Source organism: Podarcis raffonei, chromosome 15 (genome assembly GCF_027172205.1).
Source record: "Podarcis raffonei isolate rPodRaf1 chromosome 15, rPodRaf1.pri, whole genome shotgun sequence".
Classification (NCBI taxonomy): domain Eukaryota; kingdom Metazoa; phylum Chordata; class Lepidosauria; order Squamata; family Lacertidae; genus Podarcis; species Podarcis raffonei.
This window is the reverse complement of record NC_070616.1, coordinates 44,894,652-44,922,651: the sequence shown is the minus strand read 5'-3', so window position 1 is coordinate 44,922,651 and position 28,000 is coordinate 44,894,652. Positions and strand designations below refer to the sequence as shown.

Here is a 28,000-nt window from a genome sequence, read left to right as displayed (position 1 = left end):
TTTACAGCTTGGAAGCCTGGTACGTGTAAGGCCTGGGAATGAAGGGAGAGCCTTTTTGATCTCAAGGTCTCTGAACCTAATCAAAGTTCAGCTGTGCCATCTCCTGACAACCAGGAGATATAGTCTCATCATACAGCCATTGGTAAATTGGTAATTAACCTAAAGAAATGATTGGTCCCCAACCTGCCCTCCACCTGGGTTTTCAAGGATAAAGGATTTGAAGAAGAGTTTGTATTTGATATCCGGCTTTATCACTACCCAAAGGAGTCTCAAAGTGGCTAACAATCTCCTTTCCCTTCCTCCCCCACAGCAAACACTCTGTGAGGTGAGTGGGGCTGAGAGACTTCAAAGAAGTGTGACTGGCCTAAGGTCACCCAGCAGCTGCATGTGGAGGAGCAGGGAAGCGAACCTGGTTCACCAGATTACGAGACTACCGCTCTTAACCACTACATTCAGATGCAAATTGCAAAACATCTTGCCCTGGTACTTTGCCTGAGGGCGTTTAACCAGTGAAAGGACTCCTGACTACTCGCTGTGCTTTGAACTATTGTTGATGTGTGAGTATGGTTTTTAGTTAGCTATATTTTACCATGTTTTTATTTTCTGTTTGTAACTTCTAAGAACTGTGCAAACCTTTTGAGTAGCTTTTTATGTCTGCGTCATGGTAAAGTGACTCAGGGCTGGGTAACCTGGTAAATATCGAATGGAGGTTCTCCTCCTTGAACCCCATTTGAGGGTGGCCCAAGAAAGGAGGTGATGGCAGCTTTACCGTTTGGCTTGTGATTTGCACCAACTAGTGAACTCTCCCCCGTCCCTGCCAAGTCCTGCTGGTGTCTAGGAGGAATGGGGGGGGGGAGGGTTAGAGCTTCTCAGTATTTAAGCTCATTTTGTAGAACCTAAGATCATATTAAAAGGGACGCAGGTGGCGCTGTGGGTTAAACCACAGTGCAATAAATAAAGGTTATGTAATATGCAATGTTAAATTATACAACAGGTTTTAGAATAATTGGCATTACTTTTCAAAGTAGTAGATGACCACCAGAGGCTTAAAAGGAGCAACAGATCAGGAAGAGTGTTTATTTTACAGCCACTCTGCAGCCTCCCCAGATTCCCACACTTGAAGGAGGCTTTTTCAGATCAGGGAGTGTGGGCAGGCTGAGAGGATGGAGGGGCACTGGATAAATGCTTAATGGAAAGAAAAACACACCTTGCAATGTTAAGATAAACTCAACAGACACCCACTGAAACAGTAACAAAATTCTAAAGCAGAGAATGAGGCAAAGAAATAATAATGGAAGGCTCTTTCAAAGGATAAGAAAACTTTCCAGAAACTGGAGGACAGGCTTCAGCACAGCACTCATTAGAAGGAGAGGAGAATGAATGAATGAATGAATGAATTTTTATTTCCTGCCCATCTGACTGGGTTTCCCCAGCCACTCTGGGTGGTTCCCAACAGAATTAAAAGCACAATAAAACATCAGACATTAAAAACTTCCCTAAACAGGGCTGCCTTCAGATGTCTTCTAAAAGTCAGATAGTTGTTTATTTCCTTGACATCTGATGGGAGGGCATTCCACAGGGCAGGCGCCATCACCAAGAAGGCCCTCTGCCTGGCTCCCTGTAACCTCACTTCTTGCATGGAGGGAACCGCCAGAAGGCCCTCGGAGCTGGACCTCAGTGTATATACAGAAGGTAGTGGTGTGTTTGGGTGCTGAGCTACATCACATCCTATGCTTTGCTGTGGCGACATAGGCAAGGTGTTCACTGATGCAGGCATGGCTTGCAGAATAGCAAGTTCGGCTGTCATCAGGAGTGTGGTCAGGGATTGCAGGAGCACAGAATGAAGTGTGCCCCTCCCCATCCTGTCCAGTCTGCCAGCATATGGTTCTGCTGGTGTACTAGGAGAGCTTTCCTAGCATTTCTGAAATGCCAGGAGCTTGTTTATGTTAAAGTTTGTGGGTCATATATGTTTTGACCCACTGAGTCTGCTGCAACGGCCCTGCAGTAAATTTGATTTATTGCTACTCCGACAAACTTCCAATGGCGCCCACACGCTTCCACTCCGCGCGTTGCCACTCTCCTCAGTTGCAGCAGAAAATGGCTTGTCGATGTGGTCTCTTGAATAACACAGCTCCAACACCAGTGCTTCTAATCCAAAACTCTTTTTTTATTAGCACTCAAAACAGAAAAGAAAACCTGCAGAATCCAGCTGCATGTTCGCAGCTTTCTGCCTCTTAACAAAAACGAAACGACCTTGCTAACGTTCCCAGACAGACTGCTCTCCAGAGAGAGCTCAGCCCCCACAGAGCACAGATCAAAGGAACAAGCAGGGATCATGTGGGCAGTGCACCCAGTTGATAAGAATGCTCCTGGAGTGTTAACTAACCCCTGACAATACAGAACCATAACAGTTTAGTGTGCAGTTGGACACAGTATTAGGCAGCTGGAAAGCTGATAATGTACAGTCCGAAAAAATGGTGTGGGGGGTAGACATGTTAAGCATATGTACTTATTACACACTTAAATGACCGGCAATGTCAGGGACAGCATGTACAAAAATTATATAAGGGAGGAATGGACTCGGTTTCTGTCAAATCCTAAAGCCACTCTGCCAGCATGACTCCAGTACAGGATTATATCCTAAGCTACTGAATGCAGCTCCTCCAAGAATTGCACTGGAAAACAAATACCCAGAGGCATGTGACTTATACTTACAGCAGGAACAGGGAACCTGTAGCCCTCCAGATGTTGCTATAACTAATCTAATCTTACTTATCTATGCATCCTTTTATGGCAAAATAGGCTTTGCAGTGGTTTACGATGTATAAAAAGCAGTTACAGAAATATAAAAGTATAAACATCCATAATTAAGATATGCAATAAAACAATCCCAACAGCAATTAAAAGAGGCTTAAGTTGAGAAACAAGTGCCTCTTCAAAAGTTGGCAGAATGCCAATACTGATTGGGTCTCTAAGGTTTCAGTAGAGCGTTCTTGGATACCAGCTTCTACAATCCCCAACCAGCAAGAACAATGGTCAAGGAACATGGGGGCTGTAGTCTCACAACATCTGAAGGGTCACAGGTTACGCAACTCTGCAATATCTAAATCCAAGACAGGCAACATATACACTTCAGCTAAGAAAGTTCAGCAATACTGTACCAGAGCAACTCCTGCATCAAAATTCCGGAGGCACAGCTTCCCCATAAATCCTGCTCCTACATAATTAGGTTTCTCCCTGTAACTAAAACACAAAAGTAGATGGTGGGCCACACACTTTGGAGTAGCCAAAGGGATTGTGTCTTCAAAACAAATGGCAAAATCTTCACATAATCAAGAAGCTGTGGAGAACATTACATACACAGTGGCCTTCTCAGATCTTGTTACCAAGCTGGTCCCTTCCACCATCATTTGCCCACAATCCCAGGTGAGCAATCTGCTATTTAGCTCTAACATCTGCTGGAATCTTTCAGTAGAAGGGAAATATGTTCCTGGCAGGGGCCTCTGAGCTGTGCTTCTATGCTTTCAATTATCTCTGCTTGCTGTCCACTGGTTGTGGCTTTCTGTACCTACCACTCAATCAGTGTGTGTTTTTAAGAGGAGGGATAGTCCATGACAACATTTTCTTGTGCAGTTTCTGTACTGCATCTATGACAGGTGCTTTGACAACAAGTTGTTTGGGATTACAGCCACTCTCATCAGCCACAGCCAACAGATAGCTGGGTATGATAGAAGCTGTAATCCAAAACATCTGGAGGGCACCAGGTTGGCGAAATCTCTGTCTCTCTCATACCCTTCTGTTGGAGTTTTCTCTTATGTCTTAAATTGGCTTTTCCTTAGGTCCATCTATAATGTGAACATAAAATCCTACAGTTGTCCAAAGATGCATTTGATTTCTCTTCCATATGCTGCCTGTCAGGGAAGAGTTAGAAGTTTTCAGTTTATCAGAGGGAGAAAGCATTCCCCAAGGGGGGAAGGAGAGCAGTGAATCTAATAGAAGGGAGCAAGAGGAACAACAGGGAGGGACCGGCTGTTCACAGGAAAGGCAAGGGTTAAGTTCTAGCTCAGATTGGGAGGAGGGGAGATACAGGCCAGCTCTAGCCAGGAGGTTAGAAAAAAGAGCGGAAAACGAAGGGAAAGGCGCCTTCGCCATTTTGAGGGTGGCTGGTCATGGAGAAGCAGAGCTCAGAAGGTATCTGAAAGAAGTGACACTGAGGAATAATAGTTAAGAACTGTTTATAAGATTATTTTGTTAATACACAATAAAAAGTTATAAAAGGACAAGAAGCGTTTGTGTGGTGATCTGAAGAGGACAACGACCAGTCCTGACACTGCCCCACATCAGGAGCATTTAACGTGGCACAACTATTATTTGATATGCAGACATTTTTCATCACATCTTCATCCAAGGAACTCAGGCAACTCTGTGACAAAATGCTTCGTGAGGAAGGGGCATGATATAAATATTGTACTGGATTCAACTAACTGGTCCAAACTTGTGCAAAGACTTAAACCAGCACAATGGGGCTTTCTCCCCTCTGCCCCCATGCCCTCTGATTGGCTGGAGGCAGGGCTCCAAGAACAGCATAGGGTGGGGGGAGAGATGGTTCCATGGGACAAGCAAAAATGCTTGCACTGACATAACATTTCTAACAGCACAATGCTGGATTTATTCCTTGATAAACAAATACAGAATGCTGGCCCAAGATTATTCAGTGAGCTTCAAGGCTGAAGAGGAATCTGGAAATGGGTCTCTCTGGTTTAACTCTGGTATGCTATCTACAGCACAGTGACTGATCATAGGCACTTTTTATTTTAGCTTTACCTAAGGAAAGGTTGGTTCACTGTCTTTGGCCAGCTGCTGGTGCTCTTGCAATGCTATATTTTTCAGTTAACTGCACAAAAAGGCTGAAAATCCTTTGATCCTAATAGCATAATCCCAAACCCAGAAGTAGGTCCCATTAAGCTCAAGAGGGCATGCTCCTAGGAAAGTGGACAGGATTTCCACTAACTTGTCTTAGGGCTGACATTAATACATAGTTCCCTTCGTAAAACTGGAGTCAGCCACATGAAGCAGGGAATGGGGCAGCAACAAGGCAGGGTGACATAACAGCCCTTGCAGGGAATTAGTACAGGAAAAAGGTTACCCCCCCCCCCCCATCAGCCATCAGGGCAGTCACCTGCTTTTCCCATATAAAGCCCATTAGAGAGACAATACACCATAACATTCCCAGATGCTTTTGCAGCCCCCTTTTCAGCATGCAGCCCGGCTGCTGGATCAGGCCAAAGGCCCATCTAGTGGAACATCCTGTTCTCATAGTGGCCAAGCAGGATCTCAACGCAAAAGCACTCTTCTCACTTGTGAGTCCCACCAAGTGTATTCAGAGGTGTTCTACAACTGACAGTGGAGGGAGAACATAGTTATCATTTTCTAGCTGCTTGAGTTATTAAACAAAAGAAAAGGTGTAGTCTCATCCCTCAGATCACCATGAAAGTATTTTTTAAAAAACTACTACATATGGGGTGATTTTTCAGTGGGAGGGGGAATTCTGCACATGGAATGTGCAAACAACAAATGTAAAATGTGAACACATGCACAACGGCTATATGAAGTGGACTAAAACTGATCTGTCTATCCCTAGTTTTAACAGAACTGCATTTTGATGGAAGGCTATGTTATTTATATTTGCTACCTACTCTAAGGAAGAAATATTGTTAAAGGGCACAATGTTCTATAATAAATATTTCAGTAAAGGGTAAAAACTATGGCTCAGGGTGGAACACCTACTTTCCACGCAGAAGGTCCCAGGCTCAATCCCCGCCAGCTCCAGCTAAGTCTGAGAAAGACGCCTCTCTGAAATCTTAGAGAGCAGCGACACTGACTCAGGCCCCACACTGTGGGTGCCCAGCATGCCCCACCCAAACTGTGATGTCATGACGTCGTAGTGCAGGGCATGAGCTTCAGCAGTGAGGTGACTGGACCTCTCCCACCCGAACACCACACTCTCTTCCACCCTCCACCCAAACTCCACACTCTCTCTTCCATGGAGCATGGTGTCCACGCGCCTGCCCCTGCATTTTGTGGGTGCCCAGCCCCTATACGTGAACTCTTGTGGGTGCTTGGGCACCCAGAGCCTGAGGGAGATAGCGCCTATGTTAATGAGTCACTATCTCTCAGTGTATATGAGTATGCAAGCTATAGCAATATTAGAGTGCTTTATATGAGAAAATATACCTCCTTACACTAACAAAAGTGCCAGATCGTGAGGCCGTAGAACAAGATATGAATTTTTCCAACGTAAAAATTTTCGGAGTAACACATCGGGCTCTCCTGATGTTGAGATTTTATTATGGTCTGTCCAGAACTCCAAAGAAGATAGAACAACTGTAATGTTAAGGCTAGAAAATATCTGAAAAGATGGAAAGAATGCAAACTCAAATAAAGGCAGGGAGAAATACATGTTCAGTGGTTCCATCTTAATTTTCAACAAATTCATCATAAAGATTTGAGTGATTGTAAGTAAGAGCCTGGTCCTAATTTGTGCCAGAGCTCACCAGTCTGCCATTACACGTGCAAGAAGCCAGGGGCTCAGGGCTGGTGTGCCCATGAGGCAAATGTGGGGGTAGCCTCAGGGAGGCAGCCTCCGGACAGCTGGAAGGGGCACCACAGTGCACACATTGCGACACACACACACTGTCTGGGTGCATGCCGATAGTGGGCAGTGAGTGGTGAGTGCTGTGACAAATAGAATCAGTCACCCATGTCCTGGTATCAGATAATTCAATCTAAGCTTATTAATCTGTAGGTTTGTTAGTAAGGAGTGGCCATTCAGACAAATGTAAGGTAGCTGCCTTCAGGATGGGGGATAAGATGGAGATAGTAGCCAGGTTTCAGTAACATGTTATACTACATGTAACTTAAGTGTTAGATGCAGGTTTCTGATGAGTAATTTTTTTGTATTGAACCTACTGGAATCTTGTACATATGCCAATAATAATAATAATAACAATAATAATAATAAATTTATTATTTCTACCCCAGCCACTCTGGACAGCTTTCAGCAGAACATTAAAAACAGAATAAAACTTCAGATGTCTTCTAAAAAGTCAGATAGTTGTTTATTTCCTTGACATCTGGTGGAGGGCGTTCCACAGGGCAGGCACCAGCACCAAGAAGGCCCTCTGCTTGGTTCCCTGTAACCTCACTTCTCACAGTGAGGGACCCGCCAGAAGGCCCCCAGTGCTGGACCTCAGCATCTGGGCCGAATGATGGAGGTGGAGGCGCTCCTTCAGGTATACTGGGCTGAAGCAATTTAGGGCTTTAAATGTCAGCACCAACACTTTGAATTGTGCTTGGAAACACACTGGGAGCCAATGTAGGTCTTTCAGGACCGGCCACTCAATAAAGGTTTGAGAATGAGAATGAGACTTCCAGACTGCATGCACATATAGATCCTTGGGCTCAAATGCTGCCCCCTCCCCATTCCTATTTTAGCGTGTCCACTTATGGTTTTAAACTAAACAGAGACTTCTGAACTGGGGAGGTTGGTTAGTTTGAACTATGGTTTGTTAACAAGTCAAGATCCCACACCAAGGTTTGATCCTGGTTTGTTTCAACAGTACTTTTAACTAAACAGAGTTCCTCCACCCCACCTCACCCTGGTCCCAGTTCAGACATAAAAGAAACTCTAATTAGTTTTAAATAGGAAGCTAGTAGCTTCAGATCTCCTTCTCATGGCTGTGCCAGAAGAGAGGAGAGAAATAAAGAGTGTGTGAACCCAAGGTTCACTGCTACTAGTGTGAAGTGTTAGGGGTAGCCAGTGTGGTGCCCTCCAGACATTGTTGAACTCCCATTCTCTTAAACCATTGGCCATGCTGGCTGGGACAGATGTGAGCTGTGATCTAACAAACTGCTGGAGGACATCATTTTGAGCACCTCTGTGCTAAACTGTGTGTTGGCATCATCTGTCTCGAGAGACAATGGAGTGTGCCTCCAGGGGTGATGTCAAACCGCTGTGTTAGCAGCACTGAACTGACCTCCCTGGGACACAAGCTTGGGCAGTGCGTCTGGAGGTCCTGGGCTGCCCAGACGAGAAGATCCTCCTCTCAGCCTCACTGATGTGGTCCAAAAGGAAGCAGAGCTTGGCTGCAGCAATTGCTGGAAGGAGGTATATAAGGTGCCATCCAACTGTCTTAGGGATTCCATTCTGGATTTGTGTAGGGTTTATTCCTTAGCCTTTTCTTCTCTCAAAGATATCCCACAAGGCAGCAGAGGTTTAGGATCAGAGTTTTCCTTCTTCCCAGGTTGATGAGCCCCATCTGCCCCTCACTTCCCTCTACAACACATGCAGAACCGCCTTCTTGACTGTTGGACCCCCTCTTGGCCTCATCTGCTCAGTCTGCTGGAGCCTGTCTTTGCATGCAGGGGAAGTCCCTAACTCACCAAGGGGTTGAGACCCATTAGCTACCCTCACCTGGTTTAGCCAGCCAGCCAAAGCTGTTCCTGGGGTGTGGCCACTGTTGTATGCTGACAGCTTCTAGAAACCACGGGTGAGAGCTGAGTGCAGGGTGGCAACCAAAGTGGACAAACTACCCCAGAAAGAGCATGATGTGTCCCCTACCAGAGGTACTACCCCTCCCCTAACATTCCATACACCCCCTGTGTTAAACCATCGTTTAACATTATGTCCTAAAAGCGTCAGACATGCCAATCTTGTCTTCTATTGTAGGGTAAGTACTACTGAAACCATGCATGCTGTTTAAGTTAGTCAAAACTAAGTGGTGTCTCGATTTAAATGGCATGTAATCTATACTCATTTAACTGGATCAAGACCTAATTATCTGATATAACAGAGCATAATGATCAGTGTTGGCCATTTAATTATTTGCGTACATTATTTATATGCTCCCTTTCCAAGAGAAACATTTTATGTAACATTGTAATGTTGAAATAAGATCACGAGCCATGACCTCATGAGTGTGCATGTATTCCTATCATCCAATGCTATGCAATTACTTTGCCAGAACAGATGCTTGAAAGACAAGGCTGTTAAGAGTGAGAGCCAAGTGAAAACATCCAAGTGGCTCTTGTTATACAAAAGAAAAGAAAACATGGCAGTCACTTACACTGTTGACAAAACCAATAAGCTGTGCTATGCCGTCGGTTACAATTTCTCTGCTTCCACCCAAAAAGTTGTACTGGAGAGAAAAACAGTTGTGTGCATCATAGCAAAAATAAACAATAAAACAGACAATAGTTATGGTAGATTGCCAGTGTTGGCAACAGAATGCAACTTGATATGACAGATGAACCAGACGTTGGGCCAGGCATATATGGAAAAGAGATGTGATTTGAATGCTCTTAGAGCTCGCCTTTCTGTGCATGTGCGTCTGTAGGATAGCAGTGAATCAAACAACCTTAGCAGGGTGAGATGGTCTTCAGGGTCCTCAACAACCTCCTGTCATGCTTCAATTGCAGTCTACTGCTAATAAGCTAAGTGAGTATACGGTGTTATCTCATTTTATACTCAGTAGTGGCCCTGCAAACCAGATTAGATTGAGATAAAATGGCTAGACCAAGTTGAGCCTATATGCCAAATCTCGCCATCTAAGGCTAACACTCTATCCACTACACCAGTTTCCAACCCATGTGCCATGGCACCCTGGGGTGCCTTGAATGATGGTCAGGGATGCTGTAGGCACCTTCCCTCCCTCCTCTGATGCCCTCTTGCATCTCTGCCTCCCAAAGGCTTGCACAGCTGTTTGTTGCAGCAGCCTGGCTACAAGCTCCGCAGGCAAATGGAGCCTCTGAGGCTGGCCAGGGGATGCTGGTTGTCAGGAGCTGAGACGGCCTCAGAGTAAGCAAGCAAGTGGGTGAGGGAGCCCAGCCAGCCAGTCCACCAGCCCTTATTGTTGAGAATGGCTGAACAAGTAGGAAGCCAGGCAGGCAGGTGCCATGCTGGCCTTTCTTGTGCTTGCTGTGTACAATGTCTTTCTGGGAGCTGAATGCCCAGCGCCAAAGGGAGCCTTTCCACCCTGCAGGCCCAGCGCCACCCACGGCTGCCTCCCAAGGTGAGTAAGGTGCTGGCCTCACGCTCACCTTTGGCCGGTCTTCACTGGGCTGCTAAGGCTGGGGGCATCCTCTTCCCAGGGCCTCTTTGGGGTAGTTCAGAGACCAGGGGCAGTGGCGGCAGCTGCCTGGAGGACTCCCAAGGAGAGGTGGCTGAGGGAATACTCCACAAGGGAGGGTGTTCGAAAAGGGGTGAGAGGCTGCTGACTCTGCAGGCAAGGGGTGACATAACTGGGCTTCTGAGGCTTGGAGTGTGTTTCCCCACAGGGCAGCTGCAGAATGAATGTAGTTGGTCAAGGGAACATGGACTCAAAAAGGTTGAAAACTTCTGCAATGTAGGATATGAAACACATAGCTGTCAAGTACAACATTCCTAGAGTGAACATGGTAGAGGATGCTTTGTACCAGCCAGAATAAAACTTCTTGTTTCCTCCTGAGCTGGAACAAACTTCCTCTGCATGTGACTAGAGGAGGGCATGGTCTAATCCGGCCCCCCCTCTGCCTGGGAACAAAAGCAAGGCAGGGAGCACATCTCTCTCTCGGCTCTTCTCCATTTTGTTTTTCTACGTGTGAGGAGAAGTGACTGCTTGTTTGCAGTCACTTAAGAACTAACTAACTCCTTTATGGGATATTTCCACATATGCAATATACTTTTGTAACATAAGTCTGCTTTCAGGGATCCAACTGTGAACTGAATGAATGTGAGTAAACTACATTTATATTGACTTTAATAAGATTGTTGTGTTTATTTTTTTAAGAGGGACAAGAAGGGATCCTACCAGAAGAGCTTCCAGTTGATCGTGCCCTATCACAGTCAAAGGCCCCCAGGAAAAACCTCAAACTGAGCATGAGGTCGAGCATGAGGATGTGGGATCCGGTGGGTGTCAAAAGCGGGCTCCCCCTCCCCGGTAAGCTGTTTTGAGCTCTGAGATCGAGGGGGTTGGAGCTGCAACACAATGGATAGAACGCTTCCTTTCATGGTAGGAAGCTGCGAGACTGTGAGGCATTAGTGGTCAATTCTTCCAACGCTAAAATCATTTAAGGACTGTACTATGAGTACCCTTTATATTTGGATTAAAATTTGGAACAATCTGGACATGAGTAAGGGAATTTAAAAATGGATGTCAGTCCCTACCCGCTGATAGAATGGGAAAGCAGAGATGTTTCTGAAGCAAAGAGAAAAGATTTAGAGACTTTTAAACTTCCAAAGACTGGATCTATTAACCCCCCAAAAGCAGGTGAAGGGGGAAAGAGGATTTAACATTACTGAAATACCTGCAAAAGCTCTTTAAAAGGTATTTAAAAAGCTGGTTGACTCTCTGGAAGCGGTGACCCGGTCAGAGTGGCAAACAGCCATTGTGATGTAACAATAGAAGTTACTTTCGTTTCCTACTTGGATATTTTGAAGTTGCTGCAGCGGTCAAACTGAAACATTTTAACCCTTAAAGCGAAAACTGGCAACATACCTCTATCTGAATTGCTTGAGGAGTGAAAAAGGAAAATAAATAAGAACGGCAGGTTGGAAAAATTGGGACTGTATTTTAACTGCCTTGTCTTGCAAACTGGAGCTGTTGTCTGACTTCCAGCTCATTACTCCTGACTGTTTTGAAATAAAAGTATCTTTGACTTTGGAAATCTGAGTTACTAGCGGTGCTATGGCGGGTGAGCCTGGGAAAAAGCCACAAACAAGAAGCTTTCCAAGAGCAAATATTGGAGTTTATGAAAGATAATAAGCAGGGTCTGCAGAGTCTTGCAAGAGAGGTCAGAGCTAATACGCTCTGTCTCCAGGAATTTAAAAAAGACTTTGGAATTCTGTGAAAAGACCTCCAAGAGGTTAAATCAGAAGCTGCAGGTTTACAGAAAAGACTATCAGAGATTGAAGCTGTTAAACTTTCAGACTTAAAAGAATTACAGGAAGAGGCCCAAACAGCAATAGCTTTTTTACAACTTAAGGAAAGAGAGACATATCTTCGTTTGAGAGGCCTACCAGACATTGAACAAAGAAATTTGAAAGAGTGCTTGGTCCAGGAATTTGTGTACTTTTGGGACCTAACAAAGGAAGAGGTGGAACCTACAATTGTAAAGGCCTATAGATTTGGACCCAGAGGAAAAAAGGACTCAAAATTTTAAATGATTGCCTGATAGTCTTTCAAACAAAGGATCAAAGAGATAAAATTTTGGGATTGCATTACAAGAAGAATTTTGAAGTACAACAACATTCAATTGTTTTATTTAAAGAAATCCCAAAAATTTTCTTGGCAAAAAGAAATAACTATTTGGATCTTACAAGTGCATTGAGAAGAAACAGTATCTTATTTCGATAGGAATTTCCACAAGGCCTTTCATTTAAATACCAGCAAAGGAAACTTCGAATCAGGTCAATTGAAGAAAAGAGATTTTTGGAAAAGAAAGTTAGTGATTTTGGATTTGACACAGGAGCAGGAGTTGGATCAGCTACAGGTGCAGGTCCGGGATCAGGATCAGGACTTGGGGCAGGAATCGGACCTCCAGATTTGGATTGAGATAATATGGCATTAAGAATTTTATCTTGGAATGTGAACACTAAATTCACGGCCTAAAAGAAATAAAATTCAACATGTGCTGTTAAAACAGAATTTAGATGTAATATGTTTACAAGAAACTCATGTAATAAGAACCCACAGGAACGTTCTGCAAAATGAAAAATTAGGCCAGGAATTTATCTCTTCAGATAAGGTTAAAAAAAGAGGTGTTATGATTTATGTTAAAGAGAAATTCAGTCCCAAAATGATCTTTAAGGATGAAGTTGGAAGATATGTTGCAGTGGAATTGACAGTACAAGGCCAAAAACTCTTGATGCTTGGAATCTATACACCAAATGAGGGCAAATCGGAATTCTTTAAAAATTTGTAGGCCACCTTTATGGATTACCTGGATTACAAAATTATCTTGATGGGGGATTTGAACAACAATGATGGATAGAACCCAAAGGCAAAAACTTACTAATGATGGGAGGCTACCAAATACATTTTTTGAGATGGTGGACAATTTTGACCTGGTGGACATTTGGAGATTGAGGAATCCAATGGAGAAATATTTTTTCAGATGCAAATCTATCATGTAGCCGTCTGGATTATATATGGCTAACTAAAGACATGACCCCAAGAGTGACTAAATCTGAGATTTGCCCAATCATTTGTCATATCATAATACTGTGTTGACAAAGTTAAAATTGTCTCTAGAGGGTTCTTTTAGATGGCGGATAAATGATGCTTTACTGAGAAATGATTGATTGTAAATAAAGCTCAGAAGACCCCAAAGGACTATTTTGAGTTGAATTTGAATCCTGGAATTGAAGCAAGGGTCGTATGGGATGCAAGTAAAGCAGTAATGCGAGGTTTCCTAATTCAACAGAATTCTATCAGGAAGAAAGCACAGAATGAGCAAAAGGAAAAAATCCTGTCTCAATTAAAGGAGAAAGAGAAAAAACTGAGATGTAATCCAAAAAATCAAGGGATTCAAAAGGAGATTAAGGCGTTACAATCTCATTATTCACAAATAGTCAATCAAGAAATTGAATGGAAAATTAAATTGATGAAACAAAAGACTTTGGGGGGGTCACTAGGGGGCGCATCGGAAGATGGCTGACAATAACATCTCTCCGACCCACACGAGGTAATTTGGAGGCTATGATGGGGTAATTAGCCTCCTTAACCCCCCCAGGATTGTGGGGGGGGACAGCCCTTGCCTGCTGTGCCCTATACCACCCCCGAATTTGTGGGGATGGGGGCACTAGGCACAAAGCCCTCCTGTGGGATTTCGGCACTCCTGGACGCCGTCTCTGATTCGCGCCACTAGCTGCAAGAACTTCAAAAGAAACAATTTGGACGAGATGAATTGCACATACTTCAAGGAAGGAGGGGGAGTAAAGACTGCTGACAGAAGAGCTCTCTGATAAAACAAGACAAGAATAAAACATGAGAAGATACGTCAAGATACGGTACGGCAAATGACTGAGGGGGGAGGGGGGAAAAGCTTTCCTTTCTTTTTATGTGATTAAACAAGAATCCCCTCCCCGAATGAGTCAGAAATGTCATTTTAAGGACTTAAGCTGTGGATTTAAGGCTGTGCGGAGATAAACTTTTGAACCAAAGCAATGTTTCAAGACGAATCTGGAAGGCATAAGAGTTTTGGAATGACGCAGTTAAAAATGCCGTCGCCATTTTGGGAAGCTCTGTTGGAGGTCTTGAGTCTGGGAGGAGAAAGAGAGAAACAAAGCTGTTTATATATCATGGATTAAACTCCTCAGTGGGACTTAAGAGCGACAACTTCGTAAAATTATGATGGAAAGAACGATGTTATCTATGAAGGAGATGATATATGGAAACCATCTGGACTTGGATTGGAAGAACGGGAAATTCACACAGGATTATTATATTTGTGTTTATCGGTTTAAGGAGACTATCAGAAGAGATCATAAAGAAAAAAGAGAAATTATATGAACAAGATATGATGTGGAAACAGCAAGATAAGACTGGATAGAATTATGAACTCTGTTTGGACTGATTGGGACTGATTTGGACATTAACGCAGTAGCAAGAAGATGATTAGAATCCCCCTTTAGATCTTGAAGTATGGGTCCCCCCAACAAAATTCAAAATTTGGCTTTGTAATTCGGAATTTATGTGATGTGATTTAATTTGATGTGATTGGCCAGTTAATAAAAATTATTTTAAAAAAAAGAAACAAAAGACTTTTGAATCGGCAAATAAATGCGGAAAATTATTGGCTTGGCAATTGAAAAAGAGACTGAAGGAGAGTACAATAATTAATATTATGGAGTATGGAAAGAATATTGAGAACCCAGTAGAGATTCGAAAATGCTTTCAAAAGTACTATAAACAGCTTTACAAAAAAGAAAAAGAAAAGGAAAAAATGGAACAGCTTCTGGACAAAAATGGATTGCAGAAAATTCCAGCGGATAAAAAGAACCTACTAAATGAACTGATTACAAGACAAGAAGTTGAAGGGGCAATTGCCCAAATGCAAATAGGCAAAGCACCGGGACCTGATGGCTTAACATCCAAATATTATAAAATATTTAAGGATTGGCTGATACAACCATTGATGGATGTTTGTAACAAGATATTACAGGGGGACAAAGCACCAGAGTCCCGGAAAGAGGCATCCATCACTCTGATACCCAAACCAGACACAAATAGAGCCCAAGTAAAGAACTACTGACCAATTTCTTTGTTGAATGTGGATTATAAAATATTTGCAAATATTTTGGCTACAAGATTGAAGAAGGTTTTGAATAAGCATATATATAAAGATCAATCAAGCTTCCTACCTGAGAGGCATATGAAAGATAATATTAGGAACATAGTGGATGTGTTGGAAAGATTAGAGGTAAAGAGGAAAACTAAAGCAATGTTAATGTTTATTGATTCAGAGAAAGCCTTTGATAATGTTTTTTGGAGCTTTATGAAGCAAAAGTTATGTAACATGGGGGTCGGTCAAAACTTTTAAAATGGTATTAATGCAATTTACTTTGAGCAGAAAGCAAAAATTATAATTAACAATGTGGTCTCAGAAGAAATTAGGATTGAAAAGGGAATCAGGCAAGGGTGCCCACTTTCCCCCCTGCTTTTTATTTCTGTCCTAGTGGTGCTGTTGAACATGATAAGGAAGGATGAGGAAGTTAAAGGCATAGTAGTGGGAACTAAACAATATAAGTTAAAAGCCTTTGGTATTGACTTTACAGGACCTTGAGACCAGTGCAATCAAAGCACTGAAGATAATTCAAGAGTTCAGACAAGTTGCAGGTTTCAAATTGAATAAGAATAAAACCAAAGTCTTAGAGGAAAAAAATAACGATACATGAATAACTTAATTTAGAGGAAACCACAGGGCTGAAGTTTGCGAAAAAGGTGAAGTATCTGGGTATAAATATGACTGCAAAAATTTGAATTTGTATAAAGACAATTATGAAAAGTTATGGAAGGATATCAAAAGAGATTTGGATATCTGGACAAGGTTGAAACTATCTTTGTTGGGCTGAATTTCAGCGGTAAAGATTAATGTATTGCCTAAGTTGTTATTTTTGTTTCAAGTTGACAAGTTGAATTGTTTTAAGGAATGGCAAAAGGTATTATCTAAATTTATCTGACAGGGGAGAAAACCCCAGAATTAAGTTTAAATTATTAACAGATGTGAAAGAGAGAGGGGGTTTCTCCCTGCCAGATTTAAGTATTTACTTTGAAGCAGCATCCTTTTGCTGGTTGAAAGAATGGTTTTTGTTGGAAGATGCAGGTGTTTTAGATTTGGAAGGTTTTGATAATGTTGGCATGCATATTTATGGTATAATAAGATAAAAGCTCACAAAGGATTTAAAAATCATATAATTAGAAAATCTTTGTACAATGTTTGGATAAGATATAAGGATTTGTTAGAAAGGAAAACACCATTGGAAGCTAAGACCCATAAAAGGTTGAATATGAAAGCCACATGGTTGAAGTATAATGATATTTTGATGGAAGTAGGGGACCAATTTACATTGAAATCTTATGATCAGTTGAAATATAAATTAGATGATTAGTTCCAGTACATCCAGATAAATGAAGCATTTAAAGTAGATAAGAAAATTGGTTTTCAAACAGAGAAATCCAAACTGAAAATGGAATTATTAGATACAAAAATGAAAAACTTATCCAAGATGTATAATTTATTACTGGAATAGCATACGAAAGATGAACAAGTGAAATCTGTAATGATTGAATGGGCTAGGGATGTGGGGCACAATATTATGATGGTGGACTGTGAGAAATTGTGGAAAAAAGGAATCCAATTTACAGAATGTAGTGTATTAAGAGAAAATTTGATGAAAGTGATGTATATATTGTACTTAACACCAGTGAAGTTAGCAAAAATGTATCATACTCATGATAATAAATGCTGGAAATGTAAGGAAAAAGAAGGAACCTTTTACCACATGTGGTGGATGTGCCCCAAGGTAAAAGACTTATGGGAAACGATTTATAATGAACTGAAAAAAGTGTTTTAAAACACATTTATTAAGAAACCAGAAGCCTTTTTACTTGGTATAGTGGGGGGTGAAATCCCCAAAAAGGATCTTACTTTTTTTCTGTATGCCACAACAGCTGCGAGAATATTACTAGCGAAGAATTGGAAGAAATAAGATTTACCAACTATTGAAGAATGGCAAATGAAGATGATGGACTATATGGAACTTGCCGAACAGACTGGGAGACCCCGGGACCAGAGAGAAGAGATGGCGGAAGAAGATTTGAAGAAGTTTAAAGAATATTTGAAAAAAAATGTTAATATTTAAATTAGAATAGCTTTGGAAGTGGATATAGGCTGTAGGGTAGAAGTAGAAGACAGTGTATTTTAAAATAGTATCATATGTAAAAGGCGAAAGATTTATACGATCTGAAGAGAAACCAGAGTATAAATATATGTAAGGGATAAAATGTGAAGATTTTTATGCTAAAAGTACCGTATTTTTCGCCCCATAGGGCTCACCGGCCCATAGGGCGCACCTAGTTTTTTGGGGGAGAAATAAAGAAAAATATTTTTATTTCCCCCCCAGGCGCGGGGCTGGGGCGGGGGAAGCCCGAGCTTCCCCCGACCCCATCCCCCAGAACAGGCTGCTCTCTGCAAGCCGTGAGAGCCCTCCCACTGCTTGCGGAGAGCTACCCGAAGCCCGGGCGCGACTGCTCAGCGCGCCCAGGTTTCAGGATGCAGGCAGCTCTCCGCAAGCCGTGGGGAGCACTGTGGGAACTCCCACGTGCTCCCAAGGCTTGCGGATAGCTTCCTGAAGCCTGGAGAGCGAGAGCGGTTGGTGCGCACCGACCCCTCTCGCTCTCCAGGCTTCAGCGAAAGCCTGCATTTGCCCCATAGGACACACACACATTTCCCCTTCATTTTTGGAGGGGGAAAAGTGCGTCCTAAAGGGTGAAAAATACGTAAAGTGTGATTTTAAAAAATGGTTAAAAATTAAGATATATATAAACTGCTAAGGATGAGGTAAAATGAAAATCAGATAGGGAGGACTTGGGGAAGCTCACCTAACAATGTGAGCAAGGATAAGACAAGGATAAGACAAGAATTTGTTTGTATTGTTTGTTTGTTTGTTTTCTGTTAGTGCTGTTTATTTGTGTTATCAAATGAATATTTTTTTTTTTGGAAAAAAGAAAGAAAGAAGGGATCTTACCAGGTATCCTATATATTTAGAGGCTAAAACTAGCCTGCAACAAGTTGTGCGTTTGAAAAGGGAATGTTGAAACTCTGCTTAGATATAGAACTTGCTAACACAAGTTAGGAAGGATATCATTAAACAATATATCCTCTCTTGCCTCCCTGAACATTCCCACATGCACAACACCATGCTGGTTCAATGAATTGCCTTTGCAATTTAAGAAGATGTGTTTCTCGTGGTCAGTAACTTACCAAACCCTTATCCAAAACGATATATATTTCTATGTATCTGTGTACTTTAGTGACATCTGACAGTGGCTGAGGAAAGACAAAATAAATCACATTTAGTAATCATTTTTGTATTTTGGTCCCTGGAGCTTTTATAATGCAAAATGGCTTGACGTTAGCAGCAGATTACTAGAACCAAGCCTGCATCAAGCTGCCCCACTTTTTTCAGGCTGTGCATTGCATCTGTATTGTAAGCCTACTAATCTGAGTTCTCAGGGAGGACTCCAAATAAAAAATGAATATTGATGGTAATTACTCCTAAAGGCCAGTTTAAGAATGAAATAAACCTCTTAGCACTTACCACAGTATCTGAGAGCAGCTTATAAGGCATGCCCTCACTCCCCAGTTGTCTTTCTGTAGATGGCAAATCTTCTCTCCTAAGTGGACTCTGGAGGTTTTTGTTGTTTATCTGATAAATCAGGTGCTCAAAATTAGCTGAGGATTTCAAATGCTCAATTCCATAGCTGACATTCTCAAACTGCAACAGCCCTCTGGAAAAAATAGAAAGTACTAGCCAAGGTTCAAGGAGACCTCGGGTTACATATGCTTCAGGTTACATACGCTTCAGGTTACAGACTCCGCTAACCCAGAAATAGTACCTCAGGTTAAGAACTTTGCTTCAGGATGAGAACAGAAATCGTGCTCCGGCGGCGCGGCGGCAGTGGGAAGCCCCATTAGCTAAAGTGGTGCTTCAGGTTAAAAACAGTTTCAGGTTAAGAACGGACCTCCGGAACGAATTAAGTACTTAACCCGAGGTACCACTGTACAGGAAAAGCGAGCTTGTTGTTGTTGTTGCTGTTTAGTCGTTTAGCCGTGTCCGACTCTTCGTGACCCCATGGACCAGAGCACGCCAGGCACTCCTGCCTTCCACTGCCTCCCGCAGTTTGGTCAGCATAACTTTTATATGCCTGTTGTCTTTGTCCATGGAGTTTCCTTGGCAGGTGGATCACGTTTGGTCAAAACTCTCCACTATGACCTGTCCATCTTGGGTGGCCCTGCACGGCATAGCTCATAGCTTCTCTGAGTTATTCAAGCCCCTTCGCCACGGCAAGGCAGTGATCCATGAAGGGGAAAGTGAGCTTAATTAACCTCAAACCCATTGTGGGATGCTAAGAATGTTTTTCATTACACCCTTTATACTCTGAGCACACGATACCCCACCTCACACACAGTGGCTTTCTGATCGCTCCCAAACTCCCATCCCTAATCTTGCACCTCACCTCCACTTCTCGGTGCTCATGTCCCAGTAAAATCCTGTCCATGACTTTTGTCTCACCTTGAACACTCTGAGTCCCTTGAACACATCCTGCTCCACCCTTTCCCCTTGGCTGCCCTTTGATGATGCTCTTCCTTTGAAAACTAAGGGCTTGTTGGGTGTAGTGAAGGGTTAACCTTCTGTGTCTCGAGCTTGAGGGGGGGAAGGGCTTAGAAAGGAAGTAAGCCAGGACGTTACGTCAACAGCTTGTTATGCTGTGAGAGAGTGCTTTCGATTTCAGATCGGTTGCTGCACTAAGGATGTGAGGAGTCAGAGAAAATGCAGCAGGACACTGATGGTCTTCGATGGATTGTAAATAAGCTATTTGCTGTACAATAAAGCTTCTAGGATAGAAGAAGGTGTTTGGACTGATTTTCTGTCCTTCTCACATTTCGCTGTGCATTCTGCTACGTTTGCTTTCTCCCATGCTTACGCTGAAAAACAAGAAGCTGGCAGACGCTCGCAACAGGAGCGTAACTGGATGGAGAAGCAATAAATCATAAAGGACAGGTTATGGCTCAACACCAAGAGTGTGAGAAAGGACTTGAAAGGCTTTAAAAGACTGGACGTCGGCTTGATCAACTGCCAAAGAGAACAAAGGGCAGATTGGAGGAGGCTGACGGAGAGGGAGCATTGGAGCCAAGACTTTCCGGAACACCCAGTTGGCAAGAATGAGTGAGTACTCCAGCCAAAGAAGGGAAAGGGAAAGCATGGCAAAGCCCCAGGGACATGGCTTTGAGTTTAAGATGCCGTGTCAGAGACTGAGTAGCCATAATTGGCTGGAATGGTCTTTTGCAATGGAATTCCTGCTGGTAGGAGAGCAGTTATGGCACTTGGTCCAACCCCCACATCCTGCAGCTGGGAAAGCAAAGGCAGAGAAGGCTGCAGTTCAAAAATGAAATGGAGCAGCGTGTGCTTAGAATTTTGGCTGAAAGTGTGGAAGCTTATCTTGTGCCAGTCCTACAGGGTGCCAGACAGCCAAGGGTCGCTTGGGAATCCCTCCGAAAAGCTGGTGAGGCTGGGGTGGGAAGCAAGGGCCGAGAGGTGGCTGCACCAGAGGGGGAGAGCCAAGATGGCGCCGGCCAGTTTCTTGAAAGCTCATCGAAAGCTGGGAGGAGCTTTGAGCCCCCAAGGGGAGGGTGAAGGGACTGTTGCTGTTGCTGTGACTGCTGCTGGTGCTTTTGCTGTGCCTGGGAGCAGTTTGGATGCTGCAACGTGTCTGTGTGAGGAGCCAGGAGAGAGGCTAAGATTCGGGAGCCCTACACCCATCAGAGGGGGTGCAGGCAAAGGTCCTGGAAGCCCTGTGAGCAGTGGGGGGGGGCAGTGAGCAGTGAATGCTCAGAGAAGCCTCTTTCTCCAAAAGCTGCCAAGTGTTGTTTACGCCGTGAGCCGGAGCCTAGCCATGGGAAGCTGAGTGCTACTGTAGGCTTCAAGGCCAGCCATCTGGAGCAACCTCAGATAAGAGCTTCGGAGCTGCGTGAGAACGCCGGGAGAAGTCCAGTCTCCAAGGCAACTGAGAGAGTTGCATCTACGGAAGCTGTGAAGGTCGTGGGTAAGTCTCCCTGCCGGGGGGGTCTGTTGCTGTAGCAACCAGACAGGACATCTGCAGAGGCCCCAATGAGGGGGGGGCAGCAAAGAGAGTGTTGCTATGGCAATGCTTCAGGAATGTCAACAACCAGACACGCTGACTGTCGTCATTGACTCTGGAGCCACAAACACTTTAGTTCCATCTGCTGTTTTTTTGCGGAACTGCAGGACAGTAAAAACTGACAAATACGTCACCCTTGCTGATGGGAGTAGAAGAAGGCTGACACAGTCAGGACATTTTTACTGTTCCTTTCTTAAACATGAGGTCAAAGCTTATGCGGTGCCAGGCTTAGCCAATTGTTTGTTAAGTGTGCATGATTTACTTGCTGATGGTTTTCGTGTATCTTTTGCAGGTACCCAATGTGAGTTTTCCAAGAATGGGAAGCACTTGTACACAGTGCAGGCGAAAGGCAATTTGTTTGTTGTAGAGTTGCCTGTTTCTACAGAAGAGGATGACACCAAAGATGCAAAGGGGCAATGTGTGAATGTAGCGCCCCACGATGGTTGTCCACATATCTGGCACAGGCGATTTGCCCATATGAATTGGGGATTTATCCAGAAGGCACCTGAACTGACACAGGAGTGCAAATTTAAGGCTTGTGACAGGTTCTTGGATTGTAATACTTGTAAGCAAGCCAAGATTGTCACATGCTCTTATCCAAAGTCAGAGAGACAGACCACTCAACCCTTTGAGTTAATTCATGCAGATTTGTGTGGCTCCATGTCAGTCGAGTCATTGGGGGGGGTCAAATTCTCTCTGCTTCTGATTGATGATTTCTCGAGAAATGTGTGGACATTTGCTTTACACTCTAAAGGGGAGGTGGCTAAGCTGATCAGGGATTGGGTCACCACAGTTGAGGTAACCTTCTCCACCAAAGTGCGTGGCTTTCAAAGTGACAGAGGTTCGGAGTTCACTGGTTCTGCTTTGCAGGATTTCTTCAGGGAGAAGGGGATTAGCCACCGATTGACTGCTCCTTACTCTCCGCAGCAAAATGGAGTAGGGGAGAGGAAAAACAGGACAATACAGGAAGCGGTGTCGTCTGTACTGTGGGATGCAGGGCTACCCCAGAAGTACTGGTCTGAAGCCTGGCGATTTGTGGTGCATACACAGAACAGAGTGTACAACTCAAGTGTAGGGAACACACCCTATTTCTTGCTGCATAGAAAGAAACCCAAGGTGCACTACCTTCGTGTGTTTGGTTGTGAGGCCTGGGTTCTTATTCCAAAGGCTCTATGCAAGAAAGGTGAGCCAAGATCCAAAAGAATGATCTTTGTTGGGTATGAGCCTGGCTCCAAGGCCTGGCGGTTTGCGTACCCAAGTGGAAACCAGTCAAGGTTGGTGATCAGCAATAGTGCTGAGTTCTGTGAACAAGCTGGATGGTCACGTTTGCACGCTAATCCAGATGTGATTTCACAGCCGTTCTATGACTCAGACATTGAGGAGGAGGAGGAGGAACTTGTTGCTGGGGACCGTGGTCCAGAGCAACAGGGTCCACCACAGGGATAGAGTCCAAGGCAGGGACAGCTCAGGATCCCTCAGAGGGGGGAACCTAGAACACCTCCTCAGGTAAGTGTCAAGTCTGAGCCAAAGAATGAGCCTTCCTCACCTGCTGGACCAGTTGTAAGGCCCAAGAGGCGCAGCAGGTCAGAGGGGGAGGACACTGAAGTTGAGGATGATTTAGCTGGTCCCAGTGAGTCAGAAGGGACACCAGGGTTCACACTGAGGAGATCAGCGAGGACAAGGAGGCCTCCTGATCAGTATGACGCTTCAGGCGTCTGGGTAGGTGCAGCCAGATGTGAAACTGAATCCTTTGAGGATGTTCAGAGTCTACCTCAGGAAGAAGCAAGTAAGTGGCACAAGGCAATGGACAAAGAGATGAGGTCCATGGAAGACCTAGGTGTGTTCTCACTCACAGAGTTGCCACCGGGCAAGCAGGCTGTGAGTTGCAGGTGGGTTTACCGCCTTAAACCCACTGACGCTGGAGAACCGCAGTATAAAGCTAGGTTAGTTGCTCGTGGATTCACTCAGAGAAAGGGAATACACTTCACTGAGGTGTATTCGCCAACTTCACGAGCAGAGACTCTGAGGACGCTTTTAGCTGTTGCGGCACAGAGAGGCTGGAAGGTAAACCACTTTGATGTGGATGTTGCCTACCTGAACTCAGATCTCCAGGAGGAGCTGTACATGCTTCCTCCTCCGGGGTTTGAGATTTTGAGGCAGTGTTGTGTGGAGATTGCACAAATCCACCTATGGATTACGTCAATCAGCCAGAAACTAGAACATGTGCCTGAATGAAGCCTTAGAAGAGCTAGGTTTCAGAAGAAGTGTTGCTGATAGTTGCCTTTATTTGAGAGGATCAGGTGCAACACAAGAATACATGCAGATTTACGTTGATGATGTCTTATTCTTTTCAGAGACAGATAAACAGGCAGAACAGTTTGCCAGAGAGCTAGGTAAACGGTTCAAGCTTAAGCAGCTTGGTGCTGTCAAGACCTATTTAGGTGTAGATGTTGTCAAAGCACAAGATGGGAGCTTTTTGCTCAACCAGAGAGGCAAAATTGAGCAGCTGCTTCAGAAATTCAGGATGAGTGATTGTGCGGGAGTGAGAAGTCCTATGGAGACTAGTTTTGTGAAGGATAGTCAGCAAGTAGAACACGCTGTGTTCAAAAATGCTGAAGTGTTTCAGTCAGCCCTAGGGAGTTTGCTGTACTTGTCCCAGTGGAGCAGACCAGATATAGCGTTTGCTGTCAATCTGCTCAGCAGGGAAGCCTCAAACCCTAGTGTGCAAGCCTGGAATGGCATCAAGAGAGTTCTGAGGTATATGCAGGAAACCAAAGACTTTTGTCTTAGGCTACCAGCGCAAGGTGAAGTCAAACTGACTTGTTTTGTGGACTCGGACTGGGCTAATCTTCAGGATCGCAAATCCGTGTCTGGTCTAGTGGTGAAGTTTGGGAACTTGGTAGTTGGATGGAGGTCCAAGAAGCAGATTCTTATAGCGCTCTCATCCACTGAAGCTGAGTTCAGTGCTCTTTCAGAGGTGTGCAGAGAGGTAGAGTTCTATGCTTGTTTGGTCCAGGAACTCTGTGGAACAGATTGCCTGCCGATACTTGTCTTCGAAGACAATCAGCCATGCCTTCGTTTGGCCGAGACGGGTCAATTCAAGGCCAGGACCAAACACCTACACATTCGCTTTCAGAATGTGTGTCAGAGTGTTCAGGAGGGGTTAGTTGCGTTGAAGTACTGTCCCTCCGCCAAGAACCTCGCTGATGGGTTCACGAAGCCACTCTCCTTCCAAAGACACGGGGAGTTTTGCGAAGGTCTGGGTTTGGGGTGACCAAGGGTCAATATCCCCCCCTCAGGCGCGAGACAAGAGGGGGTGTTGGGTTAACCTTCTGTGTCTCAAGCTTGAGGGGGGAAGGGCTTACAAAGGAAGTAAGCCAGGACGTTATGTCAACAGCTTGTTATGCTGTGAGAGAGTGCTTTCGATTTCAGATCGGTCGCTGCACTAAGGATGTGAGGAGTCAGAGAAAATGCAGCTGGCCACTGATGGTCTTTGATGGATTGTAAATAAGCTATTTGCTGTACAATAAAGCTTCTAGGATAGAAGAAGCTGTTTGGACTGATTTACTGTCCTTCTCACATTTCGCTGTGCATTCTGCTACGTTTGCTTTCTCCCGTGCTTACGCTGAAAAACAAGAAGCTGGCAGACGCTTGCAACGGGAGCGTAACTGGACGGAGAAGCAATAAATCATAAAGGACAGGGCTTAGCCACACTTATCTTTGGTCCCACTCTTAAGGCATTGGTCCACTGCTTTAACACTCCATGTCAGAGCAGTTTCCCACCCACCCCAAGCATTTGCCGGGGGGGGGGGGACACACTTGTTAAAGCTGAATCAGTGCAAACATCCATTTGGGTTTTCCACTGACTGACATTTGCTCCAGTTGAGCTTTAAAGAGTGTGTTTTCACAGGGAATGCTCCAAAGCTAAAAACAGGTGCTCAGACACAGAGCTTTAAATTGTGAGCTGTGTCAAGAAAGAGCAGAGGAAAGATAAGTGTGGATAAGCCCTAAATTATTCCAAGAAGACATTATAGAGAAGCAAAAGGCTGGCATAAGGACTGCCAATCGCTGGAGTTTGCTAGTATCTTAGGGTGCTGGCCATCTCCTCTGGATACTTCATACAGGGACAGGGGTATTTGGCTGTCTGCTGGAATGCTTAAGCAGGGCCTCCACTTATGCTTATGCTCAGCCTGCATGTTTGTAAATAAGCTCAAATATTACAAAACCAAGTAAGTCTACAGTGATTTCCTTCCAAAGGAGACCAAACCTGGGTAGGCCCCACACCTGGGAACTTTCCACTGCTCAGAGAAGAGTAAATATCTTGGGCTGCTGTGAACTTCCACTCAACAAAGTCAGGAGTGTGAAGAACAATGATGGGGATGGGAGAGACAGGACATATACTGCATGTACTTTTGTGAAACATCTGGTGCCTGGATTATGCCAGAGACAGGTTGCTGCTAGGGTTGACAGATAATTGATTTAGGCTGTTGAAATCTCTTACCTGAGCCCATAACAGGTGCTGAGTATTGCAACAGAGTTTGGGAACCCTTGTATGTATCCTTGATAGAAGCATTCGCTCTAAAGATATTTTTTTAAATTAGAAAAAAGCAATTGATGCAGCATTTACACAATTGAAATTCTCTATTAACTAGCCTTACATGCAGTTTTTAACCCTCACCCTCCTGCCCCACAGTTTCAGTTCCCCCAGAATTGTGCTTCTAACCATCTTCCATCCATTCAGGTCAATGTGCTGGTGACAGCTTGTCTTAGAAAGAGAGAGCCTAGCCACAGTTATTTGTGATGTTCATGTGAATTATTATTATCTATAACATGTGTACACTCCCATTCATCTGAGGATCACAGGGCAGTTCTCAATGTAAAAACACAAAAATAGATAGTATAGTAACAATAGATAGGAACAAACAATAGATAGTAACAAACAAAAACAATAACCACCACCCACCATTTAAAAGGCCATAGATTGTTTAATCAGCCAAAGGCCTGGGAGGAGAGGAATATGTTCTTGCCTGGCAGCTAAAGATAATAGAATAGAATAGAATAGAATAGAATCATAGAGTTGGAAGAGACCACAAGGGCCATCGAGTCCAACCCCCTGCCAAGCAGGAAACACCATCAGAGCACTCCTGACATATGGTTGTCAAGCCTCTGCTTAAAGACCTCCAAAGAAGGAGACTCCACCACACTCCTTGGCAGCAAATTCCACTGTCAAACAGCTCTTACTGTCAGGAAGTTCTTCCTAATGTTTAGGTGGAATCTTCTTTCTTGTAGTTTGGATCCATTGCTCCGTGTCCGCTTCTCTGGAGCAGCAGAAAACAACCTTTCTCCCTCCTCTATGTGACATCCTTTTATATATTTGAACATGGCTATCATATCACCCCTTAACCTCCTCTTCTCCAGGCTAAACATGCCCAGCTCCCTTAGCCGTTCCTCATAAGGCATCGTTTCCAGGCCTTTGACCATTTTGGTTGCCCTCCTCTGGACACGTTCCAGTTTGTCAGTGTCCTTCTTGAACTGTGGTGCCCAGAACTGGACACAGTACTCCAGGTGAGGTCTGACCAGAGCAGAACACAGCGGCACTATTACTTCCCTTGATCTAGATGCTATACTCCTATTGATGCAGCCCAGAATTGCATTGGCTTTTTTAGCTGCCGCGTCACACTGTTGGCTCATGTCAAGTTTGTGGTCAACCAAGACTCCTAGATCCTTTTCACATGTAGTGCTCTCAAGCCAGGTGTCACCCATCTTGTATTTGTGCCTCTCATTTTTTTTGCCCAAGTGCAATACTTTACATTTCTCCCTGTTAAAATTCATCTTGTTTGTTTTGGCCCAGTTCTCTAATCTGTCAAGGTCGTTTTGAAGTGTGATCCTGTCCTCTGGGGTGTTAGCCACCCCTCCCAGTTTGGTGTCATCTGCAAATTTGATCAGGATGCCCTTGAGTCCATCATCCAAGTCGTTGATAAAGATGTTGAATAAGACCGGGCCCAAGACAGAACCCTGTGGCACCCCACTAGTCACTCTTCTCCAGGATGAAGAGGAACCATTGATGAGCACCCTTTGGGTTCGGTCAGTCAGCCAGTTACAAATCCACTGAGTGGTAGCATAGTCAAGACCGCATTTTACCAGCTTCTTTACAAGAATATCATGGGGCACCTTGTCAAATGCCTTGCTGAAATCAAGGTAGGCTACATCCACTGCATTCCCTTCATCTACCAGGGTTGTAATTCTGTCAAAAAACGAGATCAGGTTAGTCTGACATGACTTATTTTTCAGAAATCCATGCTGACTATTGGTGATCACAGCATTCCTTTCTAGGTGCTCATAGACTGTTTGCTTAATGATCTGCTCCAGAATCTTCCCTGGTATTGATGTCAGACTGACTGGGCGGTAATTATTTGGGTCCTCTCTTTTCCCCTTTTTGAAAATAGGGACATTTGCCCTCCTCCAGTCTGCCGGGACTTCGCCTGTTCTCCAGGAATTCTCAAAGATGACTGCCAGTGGTTCTGAGATCACATCTGCCA

The 28,000-nt window shown here is 44.1% G+C and overlaps 1 protein-coding gene across 10 annotated transcripts in view; it reads right to left on the bottom strand.

Moving 5' to 3' along the window:
- LOC128402960 (disintegrin and metalloproteinase domain-containing protein 2-like) overlaps positions 1-28,000 on the bottom strand; it is a 95,823-nt gene that overhangs the window by 49,381 nt on the left and 18,442 nt on the right. For 7 of the 10 annotated variants that reach the window (XM_053367439.1, XM_053367444.1, XM_053367440.1 and 4 more), the window contains exons 5-10: positions 25,963-26,039; positions 18,860-19,049; positions 18,523-18,588; positions 9,126-9,197; positions 6,243-6,409; positions 3,162-3,243 (exon numbers count right to left, since the gene is read on the bottom strand). In XM_053367439.1, coding sequence (XP_053223414.1) covers positions 3,162-3,243; positions 6,243-6,409; positions 9,126-9,197; positions 18,523-18,588; positions 18,860-19,049; positions 25,963-26,039 — 654 coding nt within the window. The remainder of the gene's footprint in view (positions 1-3,161; positions 3,244-6,242; positions 6,410-9,125; positions 9,198-18,522; positions 18,589-18,859; positions 19,050-25,962; positions 26,040-28,000) is intronic. The other 3 variants (XM_053367447.1, XM_053367448.1, XM_053367446.1) reach the window with 2 other exon arrangements.